General features: G+C 53.5%; 2 protein-coding genes across 2 annotated transcripts in view; one reads left to right on the forward strand and one right to left on the reverse strand.

Annotated features, from left to right (window-relative positions):
* Positions 1 to 8053, forward strand: part of P2RX3 (purinergic receptor P2X 3) — a 30109-nt gene extending 22056 nt beyond the window's left edge. The window contains exons 9-12 of the mRNA XM_006214057.3: positions 4384 to 4477; positions 4721 to 4786; positions 5391 to 5468; positions 5909 to 8053. Of these exons, the coding sequence (XP_006214119.1) occupies positions 4384 to 4477; positions 4721 to 4786; positions 5391 to 5468; positions 5909 to 6022 (352 nt within the window). The 3' untranslated portion in view covers positions 6023 to 8053. The remainder of the gene's footprint in view (positions 1 to 4383; positions 4478 to 4720; positions 4787 to 5390; positions 5469 to 5908) is intronic.
* A 3171-nt stretch (positions 8054 to 11224) lies between these two features.
* LOC102526588 (proteoglycan 3) lies at positions 11225 to 14596 on the reverse strand. The gene is made up of 5 exons (XM_006214058.3): positions 14536 to 14596; positions 13770 to 14092; positions 12961 to 13092; positions 12000 to 12111; positions 11225 to 11283 (listed from the first exon to the last, which is right to left on the reverse strand). The coding sequence occupies exons 1-5, from the start codon at positions 14594 to 14596 to the stop codon at positions 11225 to 11227; spliced, it is 687 nt and encodes a 228-aa protein (XP_006214120.1).
* Positions 14597 to 16829: the final 2233 nt, after the last annotated feature.

Consider the following 16829-nt stretch of genomic DNA (forward strand, 5'->3'; position numbering starts at 1 on the left):
ACAAGAAAGCCAAGGGGCTGACTTTAAGCACTCACTACATCTGAACATCATCTCATCCTTCCTATAATTTCTCAGTCCAGGCAAAAAGCTCAGAGAGGTTGAGTGACTTGCCCAGGATCAAAAAGCTAGTTAAAGACCAGCTACAGAACCACAGCCAGATCTCCTGGGACCTCCTTGGAGGGTTTATTCCTAGGAATGTGGCATCATTGAGATTTGCCCTCTCTGTGTGTCTTATCTTGAATTACTCCCCAATTTAAACACACTCTTTGTCTTTTGGCAAATCATTTCTCCTCCCTGAGCCTCAGTCTTCTCAGCTATGACATTAAAGGAGTTTGTAACAGTCAGGGTAAATATTGCTAACTGCTGTAACAAACAGCCCCCACGTCTCAGTGGCTTAGCACAGAGGTTTGTGTCTTGCTCATGGCAGCCTGTGAGTCAGGGTGAGTGGGGAGCTCCATGAAGTCATCCAGGGATCTGGGCTCCTGCCACCTGTTGACAGAGTCTTCTCTAGGGCCTGAGTTCTCCCCTGGCTCTTGAGCACATGGCCATGAGGAAAGGGAGGATGAGGAAGGCGCACGGCTCTAACCCACCTCAGCCCAGAGGGAACAGACCTCACGTCCATTCACAGTCCATTGATGAGAACTAATCATGGGGCCCCAGCCAGATGCCAGGGGGCTGGGAAATATGGTCCAGCTGTGTACCCAGAGAGAAGATAACCCAGATCCTGGTGAGCCCCAAGCCGGTCTCTGCCACAGGATTGGGCCACGTTCCGTGATCCCCACTGGCCACACTGAGTGCAGAAGCCAGGATGCCTGGGTCCTTCCCCAGTCTGTGGCCTGGGCCTCCCTCCCTGAGTGCTGTTCCTCCTCCTTCCCACCCGGGGAGAGAACTGGTCTCTGCCAAGCTTCCTCCAAGGATGGGTGGGTGGTGAGATAATGATCTTATCATGTTTATTGCCTCTTGGAAGGCAGGTGCTGGAGAGAAACCAAGTCCGCTTTGGTTTTTTCTCCCTGTTCCCTTCACATTCCTTCCCGAGATAAATTTAGCCAGCCCTGCTTTGAATGGCAGTGCCCAGGATGCCAGCGTTTTGTTCTCCGAGTCCATGTCAGAGCATCTTTCATGGCTGCAGCCCTAGGCCGGGACGCAAACCTCAGGACCACAGTCCCCGGCTCTGCCCTGCCCCAAACATCTGTGATCCCGCCTCCCACCCTTACCCACTGCCCATATCTCAGCTGCCACGTCTCTCAGACAAGGGCCCTGAATTCTCCAGTGATGTGAAACAGAACACAGGACAGAGAAGGGCTCTGAGATCTGGCTCGAAGGCTGCCTGTGTCCTCAGTGGCCACTCAGATCTCGGAGGCAGGACCGTACTGGGTTAATAGCGCAGATTTTGGAGCTGTAAGTGTGGATCAGAATTCCAGCTCAGGCAAGTTGCCTTCTCATCTGTCTCTGCATCTACAAAATGAGTCAGCAGTGCCGTCTTTGTGGGAGCACCTGAGAGGCTTAAGAGAGATGCATAGTTTTCTGCCGCTCCGTAAATGCAGGTGTGGAGGTGGTGACTTCCACACTTTGCCTCAGGCCAACCTGAAGCCACAGTGAAGATTTCCTGGAGCCTCCTGCCCATCCCAGATACTTCTTTCACAAATTTCCTTTTAATCTCCTGAGAGGCCTCCTTGTAGAATTACATTCTGGGGCCTCCTCATCTTTGTAGAAAGGATTTCCCTGCTGGGGTCTGTCCTGTTCTCCTCCTGTGGTGTAACTTGAGTTCACCCTATTTTGCTTTGGTCTGTGAAGCTATCTGCCACCACCACCCAGACCACACTTACCAGATTTTTAAGGATGGTGTGGCCGCTCCCCTCTCTCCTGGCCCACCAAGCCGTTGTTCTTGGGGTAAAGTAGTTGCCTGTCTTTCAGCCTCCTTCCCGGGGCCACTCTCGTTTTTATTCTGGGTCTCACTCTCAAGAAGATCATCCTGCCTCCTTCGCCTCTCCCACCAGCTGCAAAGCCCACAGGAAACACCTTCCCAGATCGGGCTTCCCAGACAGTGTTTTCTCACCGAATAGCTTACAGCCTTTTTATGGCCTTAGTCGGGTAACAGGTGCATCACTCGGGCGCACGAGCTCCTGCTGTGCCCAGGCACAGAGGTGGACAGTGTGCCGCCCTCCTCCTGCACTCCTTTCCTGACCCAGACAAACCTCGCCAGGCCCGAGCTTCCCGCTCTGTAAAATGGGGATGGTAGGGACAGGTGTCCTGAGACGAAACAGCCGGTGGTCTCAAAAGAGGAGACTGAATGAAGGAAACCATTTGCAAAGCTGTATAGCAAGTAAAGGGATGCTGGAAGCCCAGGCAAGGACCAGAGCGGCCACGGGAAAGCTGCCCCCTCCCAGGCTGGCAGGGCAAGAGGAGGGAGGAGTCACAGAGCCTGGAGACATGGATGTGACGGTAGGACAGGCCACTCTACGGGCCCCGGGCCTTAGGTGGGAATTCAGCTGCTGTTAGAGGAGCTAGGAGACCAAACACCCTGACTCTTCTTCCCTCCCGCCCTCTGGGTGACTGGGGGTGCTTCCCACTGGCTGAACGCAGCTGGAACCAGAGCGCAGGGAGCTGGGTGGAAGTGGTCTCTGCCAACCAGGCTCCCAGCCCCTGCAGAGAAGGGCGGAGACTGGGTGTGGAGTGACAGGCAGACTTTCAACCCAGGGATCGGGACAGTGCCCCCTGGAAGGGCTGGTCTCAGTGCTCGCCCCCTCCCTAATAGGCCTGCGAGGGGGGCCTGAGCACCCCTGCGTGGGAAGTGAAGCCCCGAGGGCTAAGGCACATACAAAGGCCTCACACCGCCAGCAAGTGGTGAAGCCTGACTCCAAAGTTCCCTGAGCCAGAGCAGACAGTGGCCAATATTTTCCGTTTAAGGGGGGCTCTTCCCCACCACAAATGACCTTCCTCCCATGCCTGCGACCCCTCCCCCTGTGATCTATCCAGGGGCTGGACGGTTTGGAATGCAGACATCCCTGGGAGGGGCGTCAGGTCAATTGCTGGACACTTCCAGGGAGTGAGATTCTCAGCCCCCTTTTTGTGCGGGGGGGGGGGGCCTGGGACAGGCCCGGGGGATCTGTGGGGAGTGGGAGCACTGAAAGGGAGGGAGCTGGCACCAATATCAACCCCCCTCTCCAGTTACAGAGCTTCCTGGGCCCTTTGGTGAGCATCCGCTCACTTAATCCTCACCGTTTTCCCAGGATGTTGGCATCGGAAGCCTACATCACAGCGTTGGGACAGGAGCTCAAAGAGACCACACTTTGCTGTTGTGAGAGTTTTGCCCATGGTGGTCAGAATCACACAGTGGGAAATGCAATGGCTTTAGAAGCCAAAAGACAAGGCATTTTGAATCCTTCCTAACTGTGAGCACACAGGCAAGTCCCTTCACCTGCACCAGCATCTTCCAAATGGGGCTGTGAGCACCCGCCTCACTTTGTTCAGTGGGAATTAAACGTGATCATTCTTCTCAGTCTCCAGCACAGCCCTAGCACCCAGCAGGCCAGACAGAGAAGGCCTAGGGGGCAAATTCTTGAACTGGGGAAAATCCAGCACTGTGTCTCAGCCAGTTGGGTAACGCTGGACCCGTTACTTGACCCTGGGAGCCCCATTCAAAAATTAGAGCAGTCACATCCCTGTATCTCACAGGTTTGTAGAGAGAGTGAATGAGATAAGGTGTCTGAAGGCACTTTTTTAAATTGCTGTATAAACCGTTCTAGAGATCAGTGCATTTCTTCATCAGTATCACCAGCCAACACCAGTGAACACTCCTTTGTTCTTACTTTGTTCCAGGCACTGTTCTAAACCCCTCACACATGTGGTTTCAGTCCATTTTCATGGCAACCCTTTGAGGCAGGACTTCTGTATTATTCCCGCTCATAAATGAGGAAATTGAGTATCAGAAAGGTCAAGTGACTGGCCCAAGGTTGCACAGCTGGCAAGTGGCTGAACTAGGCTTTGAACCCAAACCTGTAGAGAGGGAGACACCCGCTGTGAGCCAAGCCCTGGGACACTCAAACAGATAAGAACTGAAGAAGCTGGAATCTAGCAGGGCTCACACTTTCATATGCATCAGAATCATTTAGGGAAATTATTTAAAAGGCAGAGTCCGGGGCCCCACCCCCAGAGATGCTGATTCCATGAGTTCGGGTGGGGCCTGGGAATCTACCTTTTTAACAAGCCCCCAGGGTAATGCTTGTGCAGGAGGTCAGCTAACCACACAGGAGGTGTCCCATCACCGAGCATCAGTAAGGGTTGCTCAGTAGGTGAGGGTCGTAGGGCTCTAGAGGACCCTCAAAGTTCAGGCGGGAGAGACAGGAGCGCACAGTGGGACCTCCCTTCCCCTCTGGCCTCCAGGTTTGCCAAGTACTACAAGATGGAGAACGGCAGCGAGTACCGCACGCTCCTGAAGGCTTTTGGCATCCGATTCGACGTGCTGGTGTACGGGAATGTGAGTCCTTGGGCCGGGAAGATGGGGTAGAAAGGGGAGGAAACCCAGACCAATCCTGGGCTCTAAAGACGCGCCTCTGGTGGGGCAGGTTCCTGCCACCGCCCAGCTCTGAGACCCTCGCCGGCCACATCTCCACAGCGGGTGAGGCCTGCTGGCCCACCAAGAACCCCCCGGCTCCATGGTCTCCCTGGCTGGGAGCCCAAGTCCAGCCTGAAGCCTCACTCCTTGTCTTTGTGCATACAGGCTGGCAAGTTCAACATCATCCCCACCATCATCAGCTCCGTAGCGGCCTTCACCTCCGTGGGAGTGGTGAGTTCAGCTCCTCCACGCCCAGACAGGAGGCCAGCAGGGTGGGGCTCGGGCTGGCAGGGGTGGGCGGGAAGTGACCCCGGTCAGCCCTCTTCTGCCTAGAATGTGAGCCAGTCTCCTCCACCACCTCCCTACTGGGTCCGCCCTGGCGTGAACGTCTCCAGTCTGGGAGAGCTCTTTACCTCCATGTTCAGCCTGGAGAAGCAGGCGCTCCACCTGTTACAAAGTTACTGCTCCCCACTGTGAGGACAGGGAAGGAGACGCCAGGGTTCCCAGACCTGAGAGCCTTAAACAAGGAATGGAGCCTGGCTGGCCAGGCAGAGACAGAGACCTGCTCCCAGGAACTGTACCCCCCAAATCCCTCTGCTCCTCCTACCAAGTCCTCCACTCCCTCTGCATTTTGGATTGGGGCTAGTCTGGAAGACATTCTGCAAAGCCCCTGAATGTTTTTCTAAGAGGAACCAGCAGTCAGGCGTCACTGGAGAACTCACCCCGACCCCTGGCCTCTGTCTGCCCGGGGGCAGTCCTGCCCACTGCCCGTGTTTCCTGCCGCCCTGCTCCCACCCTGCCGCCCCTCCGAGCCACCCTGCCTCTCCTCCTCCAGGGGACCGTCCTCTGTGACATCATCCTGCTCAACTTCCTCAAGGGGGCCGACCAGTACAAAGCCAAGAAGTTTGAGGAGGTGAGAGGGGGGCCCACGAGAAAGGGACAGGGCAGGGGAGGGGAGCTGGATCCCGGGACTATCAGTTGCCCACCTTTTGGGGGCTTCTGAAAGAGGAGTACATTGGGCCTCAATGCCTCCCTCGGGTCTCAACAAGAGGGGGTCTGGCCAAGAGTGGGCTCTGTGGAGAAGCCTGGGGGCTCTGTGGTCATCACCGTCAACATCCCCACCCACTCATTTCCCCTCTCCGATTCTGGAGCGGGACAAATCCCGCTGCGGGTTGGCTCAGGTTTCTGTTTGCCCTTGAGGTGCATGGGAAGAGTCTTGGGGTCACTCAGACTTGCTTCAGCTCCCCTAGTGACCAGGCCGTGAGCCCCGACCGAGGAGCCTGTCCCCTGGGGGCCCACAGGAGGACCCTGCCCACAGTCAGAGCACAATCATGCCAGCCTTTCTGTCTGCAGGTGAACGAGATGACGCTGAAGATCACGGCCTCAGCCAACCCCGTGTACCCCAGCGACCAGACCACGGAGGAGAAGCAGTCCACAGACTCTGGGGCCTATTCCATTGGCCACTAAAGCCTCTCCCCTGGGTCCCACTCTCACCTTGGGGCTCCAGGCCTCCCAGCTGGGGACCTCACCTGGGCAAGGAGGGTGGGAGAGGGGATGGGCTCTCATTTTTGCTGCTCACCCCATGAGGCCTCAGCCAAGACCAGGTGTCTGGCCTTCCCGGTGCTCTACAGACAGGTCCTGCTCCCTGCTAAGACCTCGTCTCACCTTCACCCCTGGCCTCGCCCCTGCCTGCTTCCCAGAACCCCCAGGGCAGGAGCACCCGAGTCATCCCCTTTCCAAAGAGTAGAGACAGTCATAGTGATAACCAGTGGCCACAAAGGCCGCCCAAGTGCCAGGCACTTTCACACACATTATCTCATTTAATCCTTAGAATAATCCTATGAGGTAGATACTAGTTTCCCTACTTTGAAGACAAACTGAGGCTCAGAGAGCCTGAGTCATTTGCCTCAGGCCACACAGCCAGGAAGCGAGAGGATTTGAATCCAGATCTGACTCACTCCATCACCCACACCCCACAAGGAGAAAAAGAACCCCAGGGGGCGTCTGCCCTGCTGCTTCAGCCTCATCCACCTTGACCATGATGAGTTCAGCTTCATGAAGAGGAAGCCCCGTGCTGCCCCCAGCAACTCAGGCAGGCCCCATTTTAGGGGAGACCAGTCAGACAGGAGTGCAGGGGCTCCCTCTTTCTGACTTGGGCAGGTCCCAGATTCAGAAGGAAACAGGAGACGTAACTGTCCGTGAATTTTTCCTTCCCTCACCCCAAGCCAGAGAAGGGGCCGCTTTCACTCTCTCTGGGCCCCTCCACGTGCTTACACAAGTCCGGGCCCCTTGCTCCCGGAGCCCAGTTAGCACTGCCCTCGGGCGGGTCAGGACTCCTGGCGGTTGGTCTTCTAATGTCAGAAACTAAAGGCACTTTAGGAACCGTCTTGTCTGATTTTCTGGCTGACAGATGAGCAAACTGAGGCCAGAGAGGGAAAATGACTTGTCCAGTGCCACATAGTTAGCGGCCAAAAGGGAACCAGGTGTCCTGCTGCGCAGGGAAGAAGGCAGGAACAGGAGTCTGGGAAGGCCATGGCTTGCCCACAGCAGAGGCCCAGAAATCTCACCAGGGCGGAGCTCAGGAGCAGATCCAGGTTTTCTGAAGCCTGAAGCACATGCAATGTGGGTCTTTTTTTTTTTTTTTAATCCTACCATATTAGTACTAGAAGGGGCTCATGCAGGTGAGCAGCCTGGAGTGTAAGTTTCACTGGCTTCCCGGCAAATCCTCTGGAAGGGTTGGAGTGCAGGCCAGATCGCAAGGTCTTAGCAGAGATGAGCTGGACTGCACGTGGAGGGCTGGCCCCTCTACGAAGGTGCAGGGAATGGGGAGGGGGCAGCTTGGGGAGTAGTTTGGGAGAATCAAGCTGTCAGCACTTGAAAAGGCCCAACCCCAATCATCCCCCCAGCCCAGGGGAAGAAGGGGTTAGCGTCCCCCACACAAGGCCCACTACCCCTTTCCCCACTCAGCCTTCACTCCAGCCCCATCCTCAGGATGGTGCGGTAACACCTCCCCCAGGGCAGCCTGAGGAATCAGGCAGCGTCTGGAGATCTGACCAGCAGAGGCATCGGTGAAGGCAGCACTCAGTTCTCCAGTCAGGAGCGCCACAGGTGTCCCCAGTGAATCCAGCTCTCAAGAGGCTGGGTCGAGGCTGGGGTCACAGGGAGGTTCTCTGGGGAGGAGGCAGGCATCTCTGTTCTGGGGGGACACTTTCCTCCAGCCCCTCCCTTCCCACCGGACTGGTCCTCCTACGGGTTCATCAGCCCATCCTGAGCCTGAACTCGTGTGTGTGTGAGCCTGACGTCCTCCCCGCACCTGAACTTGGTTATGGCTCCGTGTGCAAGACTTAGGGGCTAACTCACTTCTGCTGCATCACTGTGTACCCAGCACAATCACCAACATTGTCACATGGTCCCTCACACCAACCCCGGTAAGCTCGCTATGGTTTATCATTAATCCTATCTGATAGAAAACGAAATTTACAATACATGGAAATCTGAACTGGAACCCTCACTCATGTCTAATGACATCTCAGCATAAAAGCAAATGTTCAGTGGTAACTTGCCACAGCCCAGCGATGGGTTAAATGTGTTACAGACATTGTCTAATTCAACCCTCATTGTATAGAAGAAATTGAGGCTAAGGGTTCAAAACTGAAATGGTAGAGCTGGGACTTGAACCCAGACCTCTCCGACTATGGGGTCTGGGATCTTGACTTCTGCCTGGGAGAAACTAAGGGGTTGGTTGGCACCTTTTCCGTACTTGTTAGGCTAAGAGAGGCTTTGCTGCAATAACAAGTAAATTGCAAACTCGCGGGATTTAACACAACAAAGTAAGTAGGTCAGGCAACGCCGTCCGTCTGCTAGCTATGCCATCTGAGACACATGGATGCCCAGATCGCCGTGTCAAGGAAAGGAAGAACTGGAGGGTCACAGATGATCATTTAAAGGCCAGGCCTGGAAGTGGCTTATAGCACTCCCACATTGACCAGACTCGGTGTCATGCCACAGAGCCCAACTTTACTGCAAGGAATACTGGGAATACTGGCAAGAGGAAATGGGGAACACAGCACTCTCTGCTTCATTATCTCCTTTTTAATGGCCTCCCTTCTCTACAACCCCCCACTCATGACCACTAACAGTTGCACACATCATTTCTTCCTGTGTTCCTTCTCACAAAACCTTGTTCTCGGCAAGTTACCAATCAATCTCCCAGAGGTATTAATAGATAACACACTCAGAAGTTTCTTCTAAGAATATTTGCTTTGTAATCAAGGGCTATTCAAGACTGAAAAGCCTTAAGCAGCCAAAGGAATGAATATATAATGGTTGAAGTTGAAGCCTAATGAGAAAGCAAAATGAATATTTGAGAGACATGTTATCTACGCTGGCCTGCCTCAAGCAAGCTTCAGTTTGGAAGGGTCTGAGCACCATCTCCCCCTTCCCCGCCCTCCCTTTACTTCTGGTCTTGGCCAGGAGAATATTGGGTTACTGGGATTAGCTAGAACCCCTTCCCCATCAGGGAGATAAGTGGAGACTGATAAATGGGGGCTTGCCATTCAGTCCTGGAGCTACCTATGCAGAGCTCATCCTTCCCACACCGCTCCCCCCACCGCCCCCACCCCCACCCCCGCAACTGTTTCTCCTTCTTTTAGAAGCAGAGCATCAAGAATTAGCTTGTTGCAGTACACAGTGCAGGGGGTCTGGGTAGGGTCCTGACCCCAAGGCAGCCCCCCCTTCCATGCCCTTGGGGAAGCTGACATACTGTGATTTGGAGCTTCCTGACCCAATCTCCATCCAAGGCAGGTGGCCAGAGCCCTGTGTTAAGGACAGGCCTCTTCACCTAGAGGCTGTCCTTGGGCCCAGCATGGGTGAGGTTCCTGGCAATACCAAGGCCCATCTTCATGCTGCCAGAGGTCGGCTCATGTTCAAGGGACTCGTCCCTGCTGTTTGGTCACCAGCCACTCCCCTTGGGGTTCTCCCATCCCGTCCTGCTCCTTCAACTCCAGGACCTTTAGAAACAAAGTGCTTCTGGGGAAACTGTTCATTTTGTTCCTAAAACTTCACATCTCATCAGGTGGCTGAACAGATACACACGTGTACACACACGAATGTAGACCTGCACACAGGTATGCTCGGACACACACTGACATGTATACACACTCCCAAACACACTGGCCAAAGACACATGCATACACACTCCCAAACACACCGGCCAAAGACACAGAGGTACACACAAATGCATGCACACACAGATTCCAGTGCAGAAGCTACCCAGATACACACACTCAAAGAGGTACACATGGAGGGTGAGTGTAGCTCAGGGGCAGAGCACGTGCTTAGCATGCACGAGGTCCTGGGTTCAATCACCAGTACCTCCATCATAAATAAGTAAATAAAAACCGAATTACCTACCCCCCAAAAAAATTTTTAAAGAGGTACACAGACGTGCAAGTATAACCATAAATAGAGATGTATAAAATGTACACACAAACAACACACAAATACATACTGACTCACACACAGATTTATGCATATTTACAAATACAGATTCACATCTACACAGATAGACACGGGTATACACACCAAGATACACACACACCTGCAGAAATACTTCTCCCTGTGCCCCACGTAGAACCACCCCCTCAAGAAGTCTCTCTCTCTCTTTCCCTCTCTCTCTCCCACAACCCAGGGCTCCCTGCCCTCTGAATCCTCAGTTTCAAGCCTGAACTTCCTGCTGCATCAAGCCCAGATCCTTGCTGGAGCTCAGCCTGGAGCCAAGAGCAGCCACGGCGTTCTCTCTCAATGTCCTCGGGGTCTCAGAAAGGGAGCAGCAGAGGAGACCTGGGGCTGCAGAACCAGGATTGGAGCCCCACGGCTACCAGATGCCCTGGCTTTGGCCCCAGGCCCTCCCTCCCAAGAGGCAGTAATGTGTGTAGGCTGGGGATGGGGGGAGAGGACGAAGGATGGGGGGTGGGAAGGATCACAGCCACCTTCCTGGGAATGGAGTGGGAACCCCTCTTAGAAGAAGCTGGGCCCCTAGAACTCACCCCCAGGTAGCTGGGAGAAGGAACACACAGGCCATTATCAGAGGTGAAGAAGCTGCAAGGCTCAAGGCTCCGGCTGCCCCCGGCGACTATTTCTCCTCCCTCCCAAGTGGTAATTGGGGCGGTAGCGGGGAACTTCGCTACTCCACCCAATTCTTGAATCAGTGACAGTGCCTTCACTTTGCAAAGCCTCCCGACTCCCACCCCACCCTGCACCCCATCCTGAATCCCCACACCCCACCAAAAGAGCTCGTTCCCCAGAGCCCGTGGGGACGGGTGGAATCCTTGGTGCCAGGAGGCACCAGGACTGAGAAGGGCGTTCAAGGAGGAGACTTAGTCCTGCCTAGTCCACACTTCACCCCCAAGTGGCCCTGCAGCCGAACACCCCAGGACCCCGCCCGCATCCCACCCCACCCTTGTCCCACCCCCACCCATCCGGCACCCTACTCCACCATCTTTCCTCAAAATCCCACCCCACTCCACAAAGCCAGAGTCAGGAGATGCTGTGGGAAGTCTGGCTTTATGACCTGGAGAGGCTGGGAAACAAGAGTGCCAAGGGTGGGACAGGGGCAGCCAGGAGGGTGTGATGGGAGAGGCTCCACGGCAGGGTCTACATGTTTCTGGCTTAGAAGGCGCAGACAAAGGGCAGACGACGTTTGCATCGAGCTAGTCGCCAGTGACCCCCTGTGGGTAGAGAAGACAGTGATGGCAGCTGCTCACCTGAGTGTGGCCTGTGCCCCATCCTTCCCTCCGCAGGCGCCTCATGTGTCTCCTTTGCCTGCCATCATGGGGCTCTCTCACCCGTGTTTCCCACACACCCCTCCTAGCCAACGTTTATTGATCTCTTCCCTTGCAGGGGCACTGTGCTCAGGGCTTTAATATGGACTTAATCCTCACAATGACTCCAAGAGGTCGGTACTATCATCACCCATTTCACAGATGAGGAAACTGAGGCTTGGTGGGAGGATAACTTGCCTGTATCTCAGCTGGCCAAGCTGGGATGTACATGGCCGCAGTTGGACTCTAGTCCATGTGGTCCTAGCCACTGAACTAAGCTCCTTCACATCTGGCAACCATGCTGTTCAAAGCTGGTGAATTATGTCAGCCATCCCTAATTCCTACTTCTTCCTTCATCCACACCTTACGTGCACATCTGTTACACCCATCTGTCCCATACTCACTCCTTGTTGCTGTCATATCAGAGGAAGGAAAGGAGTCCCCAGGCCCTGAGCCAGCTTTGTCTGGACAGAGAGCCCCCATCTAGCCCCCACACTGGACACCCCATCATCTGAGGAGAAAGGTGTGGGTGTGGGGACGTGTGTACGGGCAGCTCAAAGGGACACGTGTGGGAGTTCACCTCACCACCCCTTCCCCTTGCCCTGGGGCTCAGCCCTCCTCACCTTTGGTGCACAGGGCCACACAGCGGCCTCTCCCTTTCCCAGGCTGCCCAGAGGCCCAGTATCCAAAATCCCAGCGACTCCCATCAGTCCAGCGAAATCTCCTGCACAAGAACTAGAGAAGAGATAGGCGGGGTCAGAGGGCAGAGGTCCAGGAAGACAGACAGATTCTGGGGTTCCAGAGGATGCCTACTGAGTGTCACGTCCTGACACTGTGTCTTCTCTCACCGCCCACTTGGCTGAGAGCCAGGTACCTTAGAGACTCATCCCTGAGGGTTTGTAGACAATAACAATGGAAGAGCAACCGTCACTTTCAGCTGCCACACAGGGTAGGCATCTCAGACTTTACTGTGTATCCATATCTTCTAGGGATCGTGTTAAAATGCACATTCTGATTCATGAGGTCTGGGGTGGGACCCAAGATTGTGCATTTCTAGCAAGCTACCAGGTGATATGGATACTCTTGGCCCGTGGATCACAATTGAGTAGCAAATATAATGGCACGCCTTCGTCCACGATCCCAGGGCCACTCTGGGAGAAGAAGGACCCCACTTAGAGACAAGGCAATTTGGAGGAAGCCATTCAGCTAGTAAGGGACCAAGCTGGGTACAGAATCTCCCTCCTGACACCAAGGGTGTGCCGGTAAACATTTAACAACCCGCTCTTGGGGAAGGTGAGAGGCAGAGGGAGGGAAGAAACCTGGTTTGTGATGATTGCCAGTTTCCTTGGTGTAAATAAATCCACCATGGCAGATTTCAAGCTGCAAGCAGGAAGTCACTGAACACGGAGCTAGACAGAGAAGCCCACAACCAGTTTCTCCTAAGTCAGTACCAGCCAGTTGCAGCGCTTCACTGCCCACCGCTCTAAGGTCACGTCAGCTGCCGGGTTGAGACTTGATGCCAGCAAGTTTCATTGAGAAAATCAGAAAGAACTTTCAGTGTCTGGGAGTTGACCCCTCACTTACCCAGCCCCTGATGAAGCCTCCGATCCAGATCTGTGCTTGGTTGATCCCGCAGGCAGACTGCTGGATGCGAAGGTTGAAGCTGAGGTTGTGGACGGAGACGAGGTTGCCTCGGTAGCACCTCCTGCAGACATTCTGCACAGAGAAGAGGTGGCGTCGGGAACCCACTCTGTTTTGCCTCGAGTCCCCGAGTCTCCAGGAGAGACTCCACATGCCTTTTCAAGTCAGAAATCAGGGATCTGTTGTTCCCTCCCCCCCAAATCCTGTCTCTTGCCCCTTTATTTGTTGCTAGGAACGTCTTGCAGAAAAATAATGGTAAGACTCCGAATAACTACAGCCACCATTTATTGAGAATTTTCAACCACCCAGGGACTATTCTAAATACTTTCCATGTAGTATTTAATCCTCACTGCAACTCTAAGAGGTGGTATCCTACATCTCTGTTTTACAAATGAAGGAAGACACAGGAGCCCTGACAGGTGAAGTGGCTTGTCCGTAGCCCATGACAGGACGTAGCACAGGTATATATAATGCCAAAGCCTTTTATATAGATCAGTGGTTCTCAAAGAGCCGTCCCCAAACCAGCAATATCATCCCTGGGAATTTGTTATAAATGCAAACTCTAAGCCCCAGGCTTGCTAAACCAGAAACTGAGGGGATAGGGCCCAGAAACCTGTGTTTTAACGAGACTTCCAGGAGAGTCTGATCCATGCTAGGCTTTGATAACCACTAGTCTAAATGATAGGGAACAAGAGATTAATCCACTCTCTTCTCCTCCCCAGGTCCTCCACAGTAGCCTCCCTGCCACTTACCTGAGCACTCCTAAACTTCCTCAGGGTCCGCACCAACAGGAAACGGCGGCAGGTCTGGCACCCAGGACTGCGCGGAATTTGAACTGTGTCCTCTTCTCTGGGGCACTGCAAATCCTCGTCTAGGGCTCCTGGGTCTGACTCCATGGCCTCCTCATCCTCAAAGGTGTCTTGACAGCTGGAATTGTTGGCCTCTTCTCCCTCTCCTTCTGACTCAAGCACCACATCTTTCAGAGCCAACTCTCCCTCCTGTTCCCCAGAGCTTTCCAGATCCTGGCTCACGTCTGCTCGTGTCTCTTGGCTGCCCAGATGAAGGGTATCATTCTCTGGGAAGAAGAGGTAACGGCCATCAGGTTGGGCGCTCCCTTCTTCCAGGACCACGGACAGCTCTGGCAGCCCCACTCAGCCTTCCCAGAGGTGCCATCTGGAACCAAAACTGGAAGGATTTCCAGGGGGTTGGACAAGGGGAGAACTCTCACATCACACAAATGCATGAGAACGTGACACTGGCTGACACCACATGTGTATTTAGGGGGTGGGAGGAAGCACCTGTGAAAAGGCCTTCATCTTCACAGGTGGGTGTTTTTCCTTGCAAAGGAGCCCTGATAGAAAGTTCAGGTCACAGTTCTGAGTCCAGGAGAAATCTAACTAGAGATGGGCTGGGTCAACTGAAGAAGGGAGGCTGTGGTCCTGGCCCCACGGGAGCCAAAAAGATGCAGGAAACAAGAGAAAAGAGGAAGATGGATGAGAAGGGGAGGGGAGGACTTACCCAGATACAGAGCAGAAACTGTCCCCAGCAGGAGGAGGGGCAGGAGCAGGTGACCCTTCATGTCCACTCAGTCTCAGACAAAGACACAGCTTCACCTTCCCTCCTTGGGGATGTTCTGTATGTCTGCACAGACCCTGGCACACAGTGGAGACACAACGTTTGCTTGACTGGTTGATTAAAGGGCAAACTAACTAAAAAGTTAAAAAAAAAATAGTAAAGGACAAACTAAAGGGCTTACTTCTCCTCCAGTGAACAGCCCCTTAGCTGGAGAATCAGAAAAAGAAAGCGGGGTGTCAGCTCGAGTACAGAAGTCCTGAAAGGTCTGTCACTGGTTCCCGGAACAGCACTCAGCTCAGACCCTGGCCCCTGTGGGAACAGGTCCGATCACACTCAGGGCCAGTTTCACTCACACAGCTGAAGAAGGAGGAAGGACAAATGCAATTATGGTCCTAAGGACAGGCCTCCCAGGCCATGTAGTGTCCAGCTTCTTCCCAGGCCTGGACCCTGCTCCCTGGGCAGCTGAGGAAATGCTTACCCCCTGAGAGTCTGAAGCCTCCACTCTCAGTGCCTCTGGCTGCTGGGGGCCAGAGGCAGCCCTTATACTGGACTTTTGCGGAAGTAGGAAGAGGCCAGGATGATTGCCCCAGGCTTGGGGAGGTGGGGGGCAGTGGAGCTGATAAGAGGTTGCTCAGTGCTCTCACCCCTGGGCTCTGCTCTCTGTTGGGACTTTGAGGACCTGCCTCCTGCCATATATTGGTGCCCAAACACCCTAGGGTGCTTGAGAAAGCCCCAGATGACTAGGCATTGTTACTGTCCAGACATAATTATTATTAGTGCCCTTAAAGTATCCCAGTCTGCGTTTTTTGTTTTTTATTTTATTTTATTTTATTTTATTTTGCAGAAGGAGATAATTAGGTTTACTTATTTATTTATTATTTTGATGGAGGCACTGGGAATTGAACCCACGACCTCGTGCATACTAGGCATGCACACTCCCACTGAGCTATACCTTCCCCTACTAAGGTATCCCAGTCTGAACGATGCTCTTTAACCCCAGAAGCAGCCTTCCTCTGGTCAGAATTCCAGCAAATGAAGGGAGACCACAAAGGGAGGAGGGAGGAGATGAAGGGAAGCCTCAGCCTTCCTGAGCATTCATCACAAGACCAGGTACTTTCTGTGCATCACGTCCCTGAGTCCTCACCTTCCTAACCTCAGTCCCATGAGAGTATACGATTAGCCCTACTTCACAGGTGTGAAGGAGGAGATTCAGAGAGGGACAGTGACTTACTGGGGTTACGCAGGAAGTGGGGGGACTGGGACTTCTAAGTCTTTTAGGCTCCAAAACATCTCTGTGTCTCCCCTTCCCTCCCTCCTTCACTTTCTTCCTCTCAATCACTCTCCTCCCTTTTCTTCTCTTTCTCACCTTTAATATGTGAAAAACTTAAGCTCCGTCCTTTCTGCTTTGGCTCTATTGTTGTTGTTTTGGGAGCAGGGAAGGTAATTAGGTTTGTATTTATTTTTAGCAGAAGTACTGAGGATTGGACCCAGGACCTTATGCATGCTAGGCACACACTCTACCACTGAGCTATACCCTCCCCTCCCCTGCTGTGGCTCTAGATCGAGATTCTCAACTATTGAGAGCACTGTTACTATTTGGAGTCCAATAATTCTTTGTTGGAGTTAGGGGGCTGTCCTGCGTCTTGTAGAACATTTAGTAGCCTCTCTGGGTCTCTGCACACAATTTCTCAACCATGCCTCTCCCAGTCACATCAATCAGAAATGTCTCCCCAAGTTTCCAGGTGTCCTCCAGAAAGCAAAATTGCCCCTGTTGAGGATTGCTGGGCTAGAACGTGCTGTTTTGTCCAACCTCGAAGCCTGTCTTCTGGCCAGGAGGCAGCAGCTGGAATGGAAACCTTCATGCAGAGTCATTTGGACACTCTGTGGGCCATCCAACCCCCGACCCCAACTCCTCATCTCCTACCAGCCCTTTGTCATCACCAGGGTCAGGACTGATGGGAAGTGAGTGAGGCATTCATCTCAGCTGCAAAACTTACAGGGACACCAAAGAATGTAGTAGTTGGGATAAGTAAATATTTAATGCAGTCTTTCTTAAAAATCAGAATCAATGCAAAAATACCACGATGAACAAAAGTGTCAACATTGTAATCAATCAAGTTCCAGACAAATGTACTGCAGTCCTAGGAAAGGCCGGCCAGCACTGAGCCCTGATTTGCTGGATATCACTTCCAAGAGTTAGAGGGCTGGTCAGGGTGGGTGACTCAACTCTGTCACTA

Source organism: Vicugna pacos, chromosome 10, assembly GCF_048564905.1.
Source record: "Vicugna pacos chromosome 10, VicPac4, whole genome shotgun sequence".
In the NCBI taxonomy this organism is placed as follows: domain Eukaryota; kingdom Metazoa; phylum Chordata; class Mammalia; order Artiodactyla; family Camelidae; genus Vicugna; species Vicugna pacos.

Excerpts from the sequence above, each read along its gene's own strand:
- LOC102526588 (XM_006214058.3), bottom strand. The coding sequence starts at position 14,596 with ATGAAGGGTCACCTGCTCCTGCCCCTCCTCCTGCTGGGGACAGTTTCT. Across the intron at positions 13,093-13,769 it reads GGAAGTTTAGGAGTGCTCAG|AATGTCTGCAGGAGGTGCTA; the intron begins GTAAGTGGCAGG and ends TTCTCTGTGCAG. Across the intron at positions 12,112-12,960 it reads GAGGCTTCATCAGGGGCTGG|TTCTTGTGCAGGAGATTTCG; the intron begins GTAAGTGAGGGG and ends TCTCTTCTCTAG.